This window comes from Molossus molossus, unplaced genomic scaffold, assembly GCF_014108415.1.
Source record: "Molossus molossus isolate mMolMol1 unplaced genomic scaffold, mMolMol1.p scaffold_m16_p_14, whole genome shotgun sequence".
In the NCBI taxonomy this organism is placed as follows: Eukaryota; Metazoa; Chordata; class Mammalia; order Chiroptera; family Molossidae; genus Molossus; species Molossus molossus.
In genome coordinates, this window is record NW_023425349.1 from 78,510,097 (window position 1) to 78,523,413 (window position 13,317).

At 48.4% G+C, this 13,317-nt stretch overlaps 1 protein-coding gene across 12 annotated transcripts in view; it reads right to left on the bottom strand.

The window, feature by feature from the left end:
- Positions 1–859: 859 nt before the first annotated feature.
- The window catches only part of MOB3B (MOB kinase activator 3B), a 167,832-nt gene continuing 155,374 nt past the window's right edge, over positions 860–13,317 (bottom strand). For all 12 annotated transcript variants that reach the window (XM_036261899.1, XM_036261896.1, XM_036261898.1 and 9 more), the window contains one exon: positions 860–904. In XM_036261899.1, coding sequence (XP_036117792.1) covers positions 875–904 — 30 coding nt within the window. In that variant the 3' untranslated portion in view covers positions 860–874. The remainder of the gene's footprint in view (positions 905–13,317) is intronic.

The window sequence follows — 13,317 nt, forward strand, 5'->3', positions numbered from 1 at the left end:
ACTTCTGTTTTCACTGCGATTTCAGTATTACACAGAGATGGCCACGCACCCCCACCCCTGAATAACGAACAAACACTGCACTACTCTGGCTCAGGGCTTCTGCTGATCATCCTTGGTCATTTATAACTCCCTTTTATTTCTCTCTTCTGAGAAACAGGGCAAAATATCTTGAATGGAAGAAACAATGTTATAAAAAAAACACATTCAGTTCAGGGCGAGCTGGTAACTCGTTAGCCTTTTGCTAGAAACCAGTCTCTTCCCTGCAGTTAAAGTGGACAGACCCTGTTGGGGGCAGAGAAGAGCCACCCACCAAGTGTCCCTGATAAAACTGCTTGTGAGGACAATGGTGTGGACGCTGCGGCGGGCCTCTCCGGGCTCCCCAGCCCTGCGGGAAGTTGAGCCATGGGATCAGGGACCCGAAAGGGACAAGAAGGTTTTGTTTTGGAAAAAATTGCATCCACAGTTTCAAATGCACTCTGCACTTAGAAAACATGTACAGAAAAGTCTGCCGCTGACAAGACAAGAGGTGGACAGACAAACAGTATCTCAGTCTTGCAGCCTGAATTCCAACGCAGCTTGGGCTCGGGACCCAGGCAGAACTGCGACGCGCATAGGAGGCTTCCTCCAGAGCCAGGAGGACGCAGGGGTGGTCCTTCTCCAACGCCGCGACCGGCAGGTCCACAGGTAGTGGCTAGCAGCACTCAGGGTTAAGACACAGGCAGTGGGGGGAACGTCTGTCAGGGGTCACCCCTGGTCTCCACCTCGCCTGCTCCTGGAAGTCCATGCGCCATCTCAGCCTCGAGGTCTCCCTCCTGCCCACCTGGACTCCAGGAGCAAACGGCTTTCTTCTCTCTTCCAAAGGGCAAGGTGGGCGTTAGTGACACATCCGGGTCGTCATCTCTTTCTGGAAAGCAGGGGAGAAGGGCGTTAGGGACACTGAAGGCAGAGGGCTGACTGCTGAAGGATCTGACTTACCCTTTCAACCTCAGGAGCCTCGGAACAAGACGTTGCAAGCATGGACCCTGAATGAGACTTAGCTTGCAGATGTCTTCTGTTTGTTTTTTTTTTTTTTTTAATAAATCAAAGCATGTTTAAAAACATGGCTAACTTGCTGAAAATCCAGGTTGGCTTGCTTTTCCTGAAATATTGCAAGATCTGAAGCCACTAAGCAGCTGGATTTAACGACTGTCCTCTTCAGATGCAGAATACCTCAGGCCTCACCACTCCCAGTTGTCTCTCCAACAGGAACCAAGCATCACTTACAAGTGGACAGGACAAGTGGATTTAGACTGCTGTGTTTCTTAGAAAATATTTTCTCTTTACCTAAGTTTCCATCAAAGATTTTTTTTTTTTAAAGGACAGTCTAAGTTGGTATTAAGTCGAGAGAAGCAGGAGGGAAGACATTTCTTAATGGAAACAAAAAGTATACCAATGGGTCTACATGCAGCCAACTACCTTGCCTTTTACTTTCTACCACCTGCCTGGCCCCTGAGGTCTTCCCAGGTCCTGAATGTGCTGCCTGCTCTCTGTCTCTGGGCCTCTGCACAGGCTGAGGCTTTAACCTGAGCCTGCTCCTACCACATCCCGCCTTCTTTCCTTGGCTAGCTGCCATTAATTGTCCCAATCAGGCAGGAGACATTTCACCTGCCTGGCACACCTTCCAAAACTCCCGCCCAACCCTCTGTGAAGTTAGCCACTCCTTCCACTTGTGCCCCCCGCAGTCATGCATGCAATGAGCTGGCAGGTACTTTGTGTGTGTGCATAGGCTGTGGGCATGTCTGTTAGCCCTTCTCCACTGTGAGCTACCAAGAGTCAGGAAAAAGAAACACACCTTCAATCACTGCGTGTGCTTTCACCATGCATCCCTCATCCTCTGCATGGTGCCTGGCACAGGATAGTGGCTCCTCTTTCCTCCTCAAGAACAGCCTGGAAAGCAGGCTGGAAGGAGCCCTATGCCATGCAGTACTTGGGAGACACGTTTAATGTCATTTCTATCAGATGAGTGAGCTGTGTCCAAGTCCTACCTGCTGCAGAACTAATGACAGCTGCTACATCTTTTGCACACTGACCCAGATCACCCCAGCCTATAAAATAGCACACCTCTGAGTAAAAGGCGCTTGAGCCTGGGAGTGCCCAGGTGCACAGAGACTCTTAGAAAATATACCGATGTGCTGGTTAAAGAAATAACCAACATACACGAAAGAAGGTAGGCACGTTTGCACCCCTAGACTCTTGTTAAATACAGGCAAGTACATACAGATACACACATTGAAAAAATTAAATGAGCACCTACTTAGACTTATTACTTGTGCTATGTAGCAGGTGCCTGGGAGACGAGGTTGTTGTTTGCAAGGAGCAGCATCTATCAGGTCACAAGCTGAAATATAATGACATGCCCTGGCTAATGTGGCTCAGTTGGTTGGAGCGCCATCCTATCCACCCAAAGGTCATGGGTTCAATTCTCGATCAGGCACATACCCAGGTTGTGGGTTCGATCCCCTGGTCAGGGTGTGTGCAACCAATCGATATTTCTCTCTCATCTCTCTCTCTCTCTGTCCCTAAACCCTTCCTCTTTTGCTAAAGCTAAAATCAATAGGAGCATATCTTTGGCTGAGGATTATAAAAAACAAAAACTAAACTAAAATAAAATGACATAAATGCAAATATTCAGAGGCAGGGAGGCCATGAGGCACAGTAGAACTGAATTCGCCGACAGTTCTGCCCTCACTACCCTTGTGTGTGACCTCTCTGCACCTTCAAGTCTTGGCTGAAATGCCCCCTTTTTAGGGTGCCTTCCCCAACCTCTGAGACAGGGCATGGCCCCTTCTACCCCTTTGGGGCACCGTTCCTCACACAGTCTATCATTTGTTTCATTCTACTCCCGAGTTCGTCCTGTCAGATCCTGTAAGTGCCCCGAAGGGCAGGGCTGTGTCTGCTGTTTGAGGCTACATTCCCAGTTCCCGGCAACTGTCCTTCAGTGAAAATTTGTTGAATCAAGCAAGCAATGGCCCTCGGCCTCCTCATCCAAATGGAACAGTGATACCTACCTGAGAAGGTGGTCGTGAAGAGCAGAAGTGTTAATGCGTATGGGCTCAATCTGCCTGTCTCCCCTCTCCTGATCTCTTCCCAGCACAAACCTGGCAGCGGTTGCTTGTGCTGGGGGTTGGGGCTGAGAGCACGTCGGTGATGGGCACCCACCAAGAAGGACTCCGAAATGTCGGAGGGAGAGTCAAGGTGGGAGGACAGGGCCTGGAGAACAGGGCCACAGTGGGGGAGCGGCTGAGGTGGAGCCAGCTGTGGCTGGACAGAGGGACCTGGCGGCCTGGGCCAGCAGGGCAGGAGGCGGGGAAATGCACAGCTGTTCAAATGAGGATCCACGCACCTGGTGTGAGGGAGGAAATACATAATGACGATCTTGAAGGGAATGTGCTGTTCCTTTCTCAAGCTGCCAAAAGTTCTTGTGTTTTGGTTAAGTTTTGATGACAGAGGTAGGAAAAATAAGGTGGGAATGCAAAGTGAGTGTGTGTCTATGCGTGTGAAAGAGTGACAGAGAGAGAGAGAGAGAGATCATGGGATGAACACAATGTTGACTTCATAACTAATTCTGTAATTATTTGCAATGGCTCAGTGGTTTTAGAAAGAAAGAAACTAGCATTTATTAAGTGCCCATGAGGTGCCAGGTTCCTCGGTGTTTTGTCATTGCACCCATCCGACTGTGAGAGGAGGAACTAAGACCCCGGTTGGCAGAAGAGGGATCGGGGCCTCGAAGCAAGGGTGGTTGGCGCCCGGTGAACAGGTAGCTACGGAGACCAAAGGTAACAGTTGCTTCCACCAAATGAAGGTCTGCTGCTTTTAACACATATTCAGACTAGCGGTGCTACAACAGCGTTTTATAGCCCATTTCTTCTTTTTTAAAGGTCTGCTGTCCCTCCATCTGTGCCTGGCACTGCTCCACAGTTGATACATCATGTCACCCTTACCCTAACCCTGTGAAGTAAGATTGCCATCCCACTGGAGGGAGGGAACAGGCTCAGAGACTGAGAGCAACTTATCAAAGTCACGCAGAAGTGGTTGGGGTGCGATTTAAACTCAGGTCTGGGTGCAAAGGCCAGCTTCTTGCCCTCCACAGTGTGAGTGCAGTTAGAGCATCAGAGACGTTCCTATGCACATGCATTCAGATGTTATTGACTCTGTACTGACTTACACATACATGAATCATGGATGGTCCCAGTCATCGTGAATTTAATACCAAAGAGATGGTTTCATCGCCCAGACTAATGCCTCTTTGCATTACAGGTGCAATGGTAAGTACTGAAACAATTCTGTCACTAAAAGACTAGAAGTGTGGATAAAAAAAATCAAAAGAGGGAACAGTTTGAGAGAGAATATGAGACTTCTCTAAAGCCTCCGAGTTAGTCTGTGAAAAGCCAGGACCAGCTTTCCTCATCACACCGTGCAGCCTCAAAACGCAGGAGAAAAACGGCTTCCTGGGGTGTCTCCTAGCATTCATGTAGAGCAAGAATGGTCGAAACAGCACTTCTGAGACTTAGGAAGGAAGGAGGCTCCTTGGATGCCCCCTTCGAAAGCCTTCAAAGCTGTATCCTAACACTTTCCCACTGGGTGGCGCAGATGAGCTGGTTAAGAACAAGTAGTTCCCTTGGAGAAACTCGCAAACCCCATACCAGCCAAGTCGGGGATCCACAGCTCTCCCCTTCCCCGGAGCCCAGGGCAGGCCCCAGCAGGACCGGCGCATTGCTTCCCGGGAGGAGAGCAGCGTCCCCGGTTGCTCTCTAAGGGTCAGAATGAGTGAGGTGTGCCGCTCGGGTGCTTAAAGGCTTCTGCAGGGTTCTGAGCTCTTTCTGAGAAATGCTCATAAGGACTGCATTTAGCTTGTATAAAGATTTTTTTAAGCACCGGATTTGGGGGAAAAATCTAACCCTGAGAAAAGAGTCAAGCCGGGTTCTGCTTGTCCCCCCTCAGTAACATTTGCTTTCACTAAGGCAGTAATTGATTCGCAGCCCCTGGCTCCCCACTATCAACAGAAGCAACTCTATGCTCCACCACCTGGCAAACAAAGCAATTTAAAACCGGGACCTCCCCCAACCCTTCGCCCCCCACCCCACCCCCCAATCACAACACCAGGCAAACTCAGTCCTGCCCGGTCTCCAACAGGCCATGACTGCCGAGGTTTTTAGTAGTTTCTCATGATCTATGTCTTTTGGGAAATGCTTTCTTCTGTCCTGCAAGTTCCAACCATCAGCTCCCAGAAAGGGTTCATTAGCTCTCTTTCTGGGTTCCCCACATCACATCACATTTTTGACTGGCACTGGGCTTCGGCATTTCACTTTTGCCTGAAACTGAGAACACACTTAACACTTTGTGGTATATGAGTGTATGACGTGGGAGATTTCGGTGAAGTCACAGAACAGTATATATAGTTTGATACAATTATTTTCGGAAAAAGTAGAAACAAAATATGAGCAAAACATGATGAGTTTATCTTTGGGTGAATTAAATTATGTTTTCTATTTCTGATATTTTTGCCCTTTGCAGTCTTTGGATTTTTAGATATCTTTAATACATATGTAACTTTTCCAGGAAAATAAGCTCCAGTAACTTAAAATAGAAGAAGAGAAGTAAACCAAATCTCTAAATTGAAATCATATTTAGTTTAGAAAATCAAGTTAAAATAATTTTTGTTTAGTTTTTGTGGGGAATGGTGTTGGTGGATGAAATCAGTATATTTTTTGCATAGGATACTCAATCTCTTCTGTTCTAATCTAAACACTTTAAAATGGAAATAAAGATATTTTCTAGTCATCCCAAGAGGTAGAACAAGCTTGCATGAACTTTAAGAGTCAAATTTTGCTCTTGTCTCTCAGTTTATTCATTTTTAGACCTGGGATTGGAGGGCAGGGAAAAAGTGGTCTAGAAAAGTAAACTAACTTATTCTAAGTCACTCGAATAATTCCTGACGCAGCCAAGACTACACAGTAACCAACTGACTCTCAGTTTCGTACACTATACCAGTGATTGTTAGCCTTTTTCATCTCATGGCACACAGAAGCTAATTACTAAAATTCTGCAGTACACCAAAACATACATATTTTTGCTGATCTGACAAAAAATAGTATAATTTTGATTCCTTCACACAGGATGGCTGTTGTTGTGTTGGCTATTGTCATTTTCTTATTTGACAATCTCAGGGAAAGGGGGTCAGTGGCCCTGCTAGACAGTCAGGAACTACGTGGTTTAGGAACTCTCGTGGCACGCCAGTTGAGAATCAGGGCACCACTCCAGCAACACTTTAGTAACTAGCATAGCAATTTTAACAAGTTAACACTAGAAATGATAGAATAAGCTCCAAACAACAATGACAAATTATGGAATCACAGACTGCTGTAAAAGATAGAGGACACTCAGATATTATCGAGTCCAACATCTTCACCAGAGGCGTGAAAACTCAGACGACGAGAGAGTGGGTGACTTGCAACTAATTAATGGCAGACGAGACTCCTGGCGTATGAACTATCCACTTTATGTTGCTTTGAGAGAAGCAATAATATAAACAAGTCTTTCTTAGAGTTGGCTCAGTGTGCTTCTGGCTGAGCCTTCTCAGACTGAGTCTCAACCTTAGCATACAATGTTTTTCTTGATCTGGACTATTCTCAAATATCAGCCTCATAGCCCAGCGCTCCCCAACTCTCCTCTCCCGTGAAACTGACAGCAATTCAGAGATATATATTTGCATTTGCTCCTGTCTTCCCACAACACCTTTCTCCCAACTCCAACCTCCCTCAAGGCTCTTGATCAGGGTTGCCTCCTCAGGGACCACCCCTCCTACCTCCCGGAGAAGTATTAGGCATTCCTGTCTGGTTTCCCTGTGATAGCTCATTACTGCCTGGTTCCAGCCCAAGATCGCTCTTGTTTCTGTTTGCACCCTGGGGCAAAAGATCTGGCACATATCAGTTGCTTAAAAAATATTTGTTAATTAGACTAAATCCAATGGAGAGCAGTTATTAGGTCTATAGACCCAGTAAAATGAGAGGTGGAGGGACGTACGCACTGAGGACCTACCGTGGTGGAGGCATGTGAATTTGTTTTGTGTAGTTCTTTCTCAGAACTCTGCAAACTACATTTTGCTTCTTCTAACTGACAGAAGAGGACACTGAGGCCCAGAGAACTGAAGGGACTTTCCTGACTTCACAAGTGAAAGAATAAGGATTAGCACCAATGTTTGGTTGACTCGAGCATAAAAACAAACAAAACACATACTGTTTCCATTGTCCCTTGGGGAAAGGAATACAAGAAAAGATTGAGGAGGCCCTTTATTTTTCTAGTGTTTTTAACACATATTAGGACTAGTGGTGCTACAATAGCATTTTATAGCCCATTTCTTCTTTTTTCTTAATTCACCAACTGTCTGCTAATTCTGGGAAACAGGAAGGAGAAAAGGAGAAGAAGGAATATTGGAAATGAAGAAATGATGGAAGGCAGTTTGGAAGGTGTAGCAGCATGGTCAGAACACACACACACATGCACACACATACACACACATACATACACACAACACACACACATGCACACACACACATACACAAACATGCACACACTTTCTTCAATAAGGGCACTTTGCCAACACATTTTAAAGGCAAAATGTTAAGGTAACAGTTGCTGAAAAGACACGAAAGAGAAACAGTGAGTCCCCAGAACAGGCAGTCAGCGTGGCACTCTTAGACAAAGTGCTTCCCTGCCACCAACCAGTCACTGGGCCCACCCCCAGCTGGAGCATGGCCTGCCTCGCCTCAGACAGCAACAGACTTGGGGATGTCCCTTTGAAATGCCGTATGAGGCACGGTGACATTTCCAGTTGGGTTGGGGAGGGGTGTGGGTAACGCCAAAGCCCCATAACAGGAAGACTTTCTTTCCCAACAGCAAAGCTAGGCTCTCTGGGGGTGGGGGCCAGCTCAGAAAGATGGCTTTCTGTAGTACCTTCCGTCCTATAAATTCCACTTCTTAAGAGACTTTAAGACCATCAATTTGTATCTGTATTCTCCACCTGTTTCTTTTGTTATTGACTACTTTTTTTCCCATCCCTAAAATTGTGTGGATTGAACATGTTGACCATCTTGAAAATTCCATTTCCCTCGAGTCTTCCCGTTCCCTCCTCCATTCCAAACAACTGTGCGGGTGATGTCTTGGCCAAGATATCATCAGAACCACCCCATCCACTCACCCCTCAGGAGTGCTCAGCCCTGCCAACACCCACTTTCCTGTGGCCATGTTTCCACACGGGAGGTCAAGCAGACATTTCACTATTTCCTTACCTGGAGATCTCACTCACTGGTAGCAAAAGCAAGTCCCTTTGGAAACCAGAAGAGTCACCCCAAGATGTGCCTCTGTGGTATGTGAATTGTTTTGAGCTAAGGGCAACTTTAGCCACCAGGCTCAAGAGAAACGTCTGCCCCTCCCTGAACTACCTGGAAGAACTTGAATCAGGGGCTTTGCCCATAATAAGCAATATTCAGAGATAACTTCTTCTGATCTATTTACTAAACACCTGCTCTTATCATCCTGCAATGACCCTTTGAAGACCCCAAAGCACCTAATCTCACCCCTACCTCAGGATGTCTCATATAAATAACCATGTTCCCTTCTGTCTTTGTTATTTTTTATCCTCCCTGAAGGACATTTTTCCATTGATTTTTAGAGAGAGAGAAACATCTATGTAAGAGAGACACATCGATTGGTTGCCTCCCACATGACCCTGACCGGAGCTGGGGATGGAACCTGAAACCTAGGTACGTGCCCTTGACTGGAATCAAACCCTTGGGTCCACAGGCCAATGCTCCAAACTGTCCAGGGCCCTTTCTGTTTTTCTGTTCATGCATGTGGGGTCTCTGTCTCTCTCACGTATGTGGGGTTCCCATACACATACATGTAGTTAAATTTGGTGGTTTTCTCTTGCTAATCTGTCTCATGCATATTTGATTGTTGGACCAGCCAGAAGAGCCCTGAGGGTGAAGGTTCTTTCTCCCTAACAATGGGAACCAAAGAAATGCAGGTTGGCATCAAGGGATGGTGTGATACGTAGCCGCGTGGGTCCGTTTGAGGTGGCCAGAGCACTCCTGGGCACCCCCCCATGCCCTGCTTACACGACTGTGAGGGGTACAAGCCACAGAGACGCCAGACAGCGACCCAGAGAAAGGGAAAGGTCTCGGGCCCCAGAGCTGGTCACCGAGATGGGTCCTGGCAGCTAACAGTCCCTCCGATGGGAGTGCGGTTCTGCTCCGATGGGCAGTGCCTCCCTGTAAGGGGCAGCTCAGGAAACACAGCAGGCTGCTTGCTGCAGGGAAATGCAGAGAGAAAAAAATAAAAATAAATACAAAACATCGCCAACCACTCCCCCGCTGGAACCACTGAAGACGGGAATAACAGGGGGGCAGCTGCCACCTGCCCTTGGGGCACAGGGAGGCCTGTGTCTCAGGACCACAGCTGCCTGCCGGAGGCCAGGGTTCCCCTCGAGGCGGTGTTTCTCCTCTCACTTTCTAGAACCCCAGGAGCTGCTCGTATTAGAGGAAATAATACTGGTCTTTTCCCCAAATGCCCTGACGGTCCCAGGGGCAGGACCCCCACCCCAGGCCCTGGTTAGGCAAGTGGTTCTGTGGGCCGAGCCGCTGGGCCATGACTTTCTCGGGAGCCCTCAGTCCAACAACGGCGAAGGGCCCAGAGAGGAGGCTGATTCTGCCTTTGCCACAGCAGGGCCACGTTCAGCACGTTCCCCAGGAGGTGGACCCGTCCTGCCTCCTCCGATGGATCAAACCTTCCCGGCCGGCCCCTGGATCCTACAGGAGGTCCGCAGCTCTGCGAGCCAGCGTGGAGACTCCCTGTGCCTTGCTCCCCCGGGGCTCAGAGGACCGGGTTCCTGTCCTCAGAGCTTTGAAGGCAGGGGGTAGGGCTCCAGCCCAGAGCAGGTGCCCTGAGCGGGATCAAGCACACGGCTTAAACATGACGCTCAGGACTATTTTTCTTCATGTATTTGCTTCTGTTCAATGGTAGTTGGGAGAAAGAACTGGGGTAGGATTCTCATGCCAGCCACTTTAAAGGAATTCTGGAACAAGGCTTTATACATACAGATAACTTGGTGAACGAATGAGGGAATGAACGTCAGGTGACAAGCAATGGCGAGAACAGATGGGGCAGGGGTGCAAGAGTCCGACACGACCAGCGGGAGCGTGCCTGCCCCTCACTGGTCCCTGTGCAGGCACACGCGCCCCTTCACGCGGTGCTCCCAGCCTCAGTCAGGAGGGGTGCTATGCTCATTTCACAGATGAAGGAACCGGGGTTAAGTATTGTGGTCGAAGGCACACAGCTACTCATTAGGGTCGTTACGGTTGAAACGTGAAAACCCGTCTCCCTGGCCAGCCCACTATATCCTAAGGCATCCTGGTGTCCAGTGCTTCATTTATACCTGTGGGCTTTCGGCCGAGTCAGCGGCCACAGGAAGCCGGGGACCCTGGAGCAGGGACGTGGCTGGTGGGCCCACTCATGGGCGCCCCACAGCGGGGCTGCTGTCTCTCCTTGCCAACATCCCACAGTCTGAATTCTTCTTATAAGGCAGGCAGGGCAGCCAAACTACAAAACATTTAAAAAAAATTCCTCCCAACTTAAAGTACGTGCGGGAGCCCACCAGCACACAGGCACTGAAAACGACCTTTCTGCTTTCCTTTAGGAATGTGGGCAGCAAATAGGCCAAAAGGAATAAAAATAGAAACATGGCAGGCGAGCCCTCCCTCCACAGGAAAAAAACAGTATTTATTTGATTAATTCTGTTCCTAAACAGCGGCCCACGTTGCTGACACAGAGGGCGTTTGCCGCTGAAGGGGGTGTGTGAATGTGTGCACATATTTGCATGCCCGAGTACATGTATACATATGAACGGATGGATAAACACAGACCTGCCACCCACTGAGACTATTTATTCAGACGATACACCAATCACACTGCTCGTCATTTCCCAAATCCTGCAAACTTTAAAAATAAGCCACTTTATGTAAACATATTCAGTCTCTTGATTCACATGGGTTATTATAAAGGCAGCACATTTTTGAAGCTCTCTCCGTTAACCACAGAAGACGGGTTACGAACACAAGGCGGGCCGCCTGACCCTGCATCGTGAAAGCAGGAGCCTGAATCAAACGTTTATCGTCACTGCAAGTCTCAGAATCTCACCAAAGCCCCACAGTCCCCCCTTCTGTGCTTTTCAACATCCTGACTTTGCAGATCTACCCACCACGTCCTCCCGGGCCCATCCTTCTCCTCGGCACACTGTTAGGTCCTGACCATGACAGTGTGTGGGTCCAACCTGATTTCTGCTCAAAGCGAAGCATCCACAGTGCAGCCTGGCACAGTCTTGGCCCTCCCTGGTGGCAGCTGAGCCTGCCTCTGCCTTCCTCGCTCAGCCTGCCCATCTCCTGCACAGCCTGGCTTGAGGTCCACACAGCTGTAAGGGTCTGACTCCTTCCTTCCCTGCATTTGTCAGCACAGCTGGACTGGTTTCTGGCAGGTGCTCCGTATGCCCCTTGTTTCGGGGGTGAGCAAAGGGTGGCTGAACGCACTCACTCCCTCAGCAAGATGTGACAGATTTCAACGTGGTCCAGGGCCCACCAGCTCTTTGAAAACTAGATGAGGGAGGAGAGGGTAAGGAATTCTCTCATTTGCTTTTGTCCCTTGGCCTTGTCATGGGGCACTGACGGGCAGAGCAGGCTTCTGCTCCAGGTTAGGCTGCAGGTACAGACGTCTTTGGATTCCAAAAAGGCTTAATGGATCCAACTCTTAATGACATTCAAGAAATCCTGAAGAAACATGATTTGTTGCTTTGGGTGGACCATGAACTTTCAGGGCACGGGTCCCTGGAGGAAGAATTTACCTCCCCCGGGAAAGCAAAGAATTCCACAGAAACCGGTCAGTCTAGCTGAACTCACCATCACTTAATAAGATCTCTATTGTGCATCGGATGAAAACACGGGGAGATTTTTCTTTCTCAGTGAGCCTGTAATTTAGGAAGTTTGTAGTTTCTTAGCAGTCTCATCACTTGGACAGGAACAAAGGGCTATGTTGATGGAGTACCGAGACATAAGGCAAACTGAACTTCCTTTGAATAAAATACCATCTATTGCTAGGAGTTTGACTACCGCCGATTGAAATGTGTTCTCAGGCCCCCATAGACAGACATGCAGCCTCCTCAGAGCTTTAGGGGCCGATCACCATTTTGTGTCCCACTTCGTCACTGACTGTCATCTCCACGGGGTCCTCACTATGCTTCTCCTTCAAGAAAGTGAAACTTGGAGAGTGAGTGAATTACCCAAGGTTACATGGTTAGTACTGGGCACAAAGAGAACGTGAACCAAGATCTGCCACTCGGATCTTGTCAATGGGCTTTGGGATCCTGTCTTTCCTCTACATCAGGGACCTTGAAACTGTAGCCCATGGACCCAAGTCCAGCCCACACCTGTTTTGTATGGCCCATAAGCTAAGAATGATTTTTACATTTTTAAATAGTTGAACAAATCCAAAGAAGAGTCAAATTTCATTACACATAAATGCTATATGACATTCAAATTTCAAGCTCCTTAAATAAAGTTGTATACTGGGACACAGACACAGCCATTTGTGTATGTCTTGTGTGTACGTCTCGTGTGTGTGTGTGTGTGTGTGTGCGTGCGTGTGTGTGTGCGCACGACTCTTTCCCCCTCCAGTGGTGGAATCGAGGAGTGTGACAGAGGCTATTCATGGCCCACAGGCTGAGCACTTAGAATCAGAAGCTTTGTAGAAAAGGTTTTCTAATCCCGCTCTGCACCCTGTGGTTATACATGGGTCCCCACACTGCCTTTCCAAAGTTGACCTGACCATCAATAGTCCAACATTTCTCCTAACTCCAGAGGGCAGTGATGCCCTGTCAGCAAGAAAACATGTAGGACAGGAAAGAAGTAAACTCTGCCTGCCTCCCTTCAAACTAAACCTTGGTGGCTTTCAGAGTATGAAGGAGGCCCACCCATTTTCTTATGTGTGGAGTCCCAATGAAAGAACCCTAAAAGCCTGCATTTTACACAAAGGGAACGTGCTTCATAGGACTAGAGCAATGCTTCCCTGTTGGGCTCCTCCCTCACTTGTCGCTGACACTTGATTTTGAAGCTGCAAGGTTGGACTCAGCCGCAGAGCTCCTGCGCCACGCGGCCACGGAGTGTGGCGCTGGCCCTGAGGGACTGTGTCCAGCGCACTGGCAGTGGGCAGCACTGCTTCTCTTGAAGACGAACA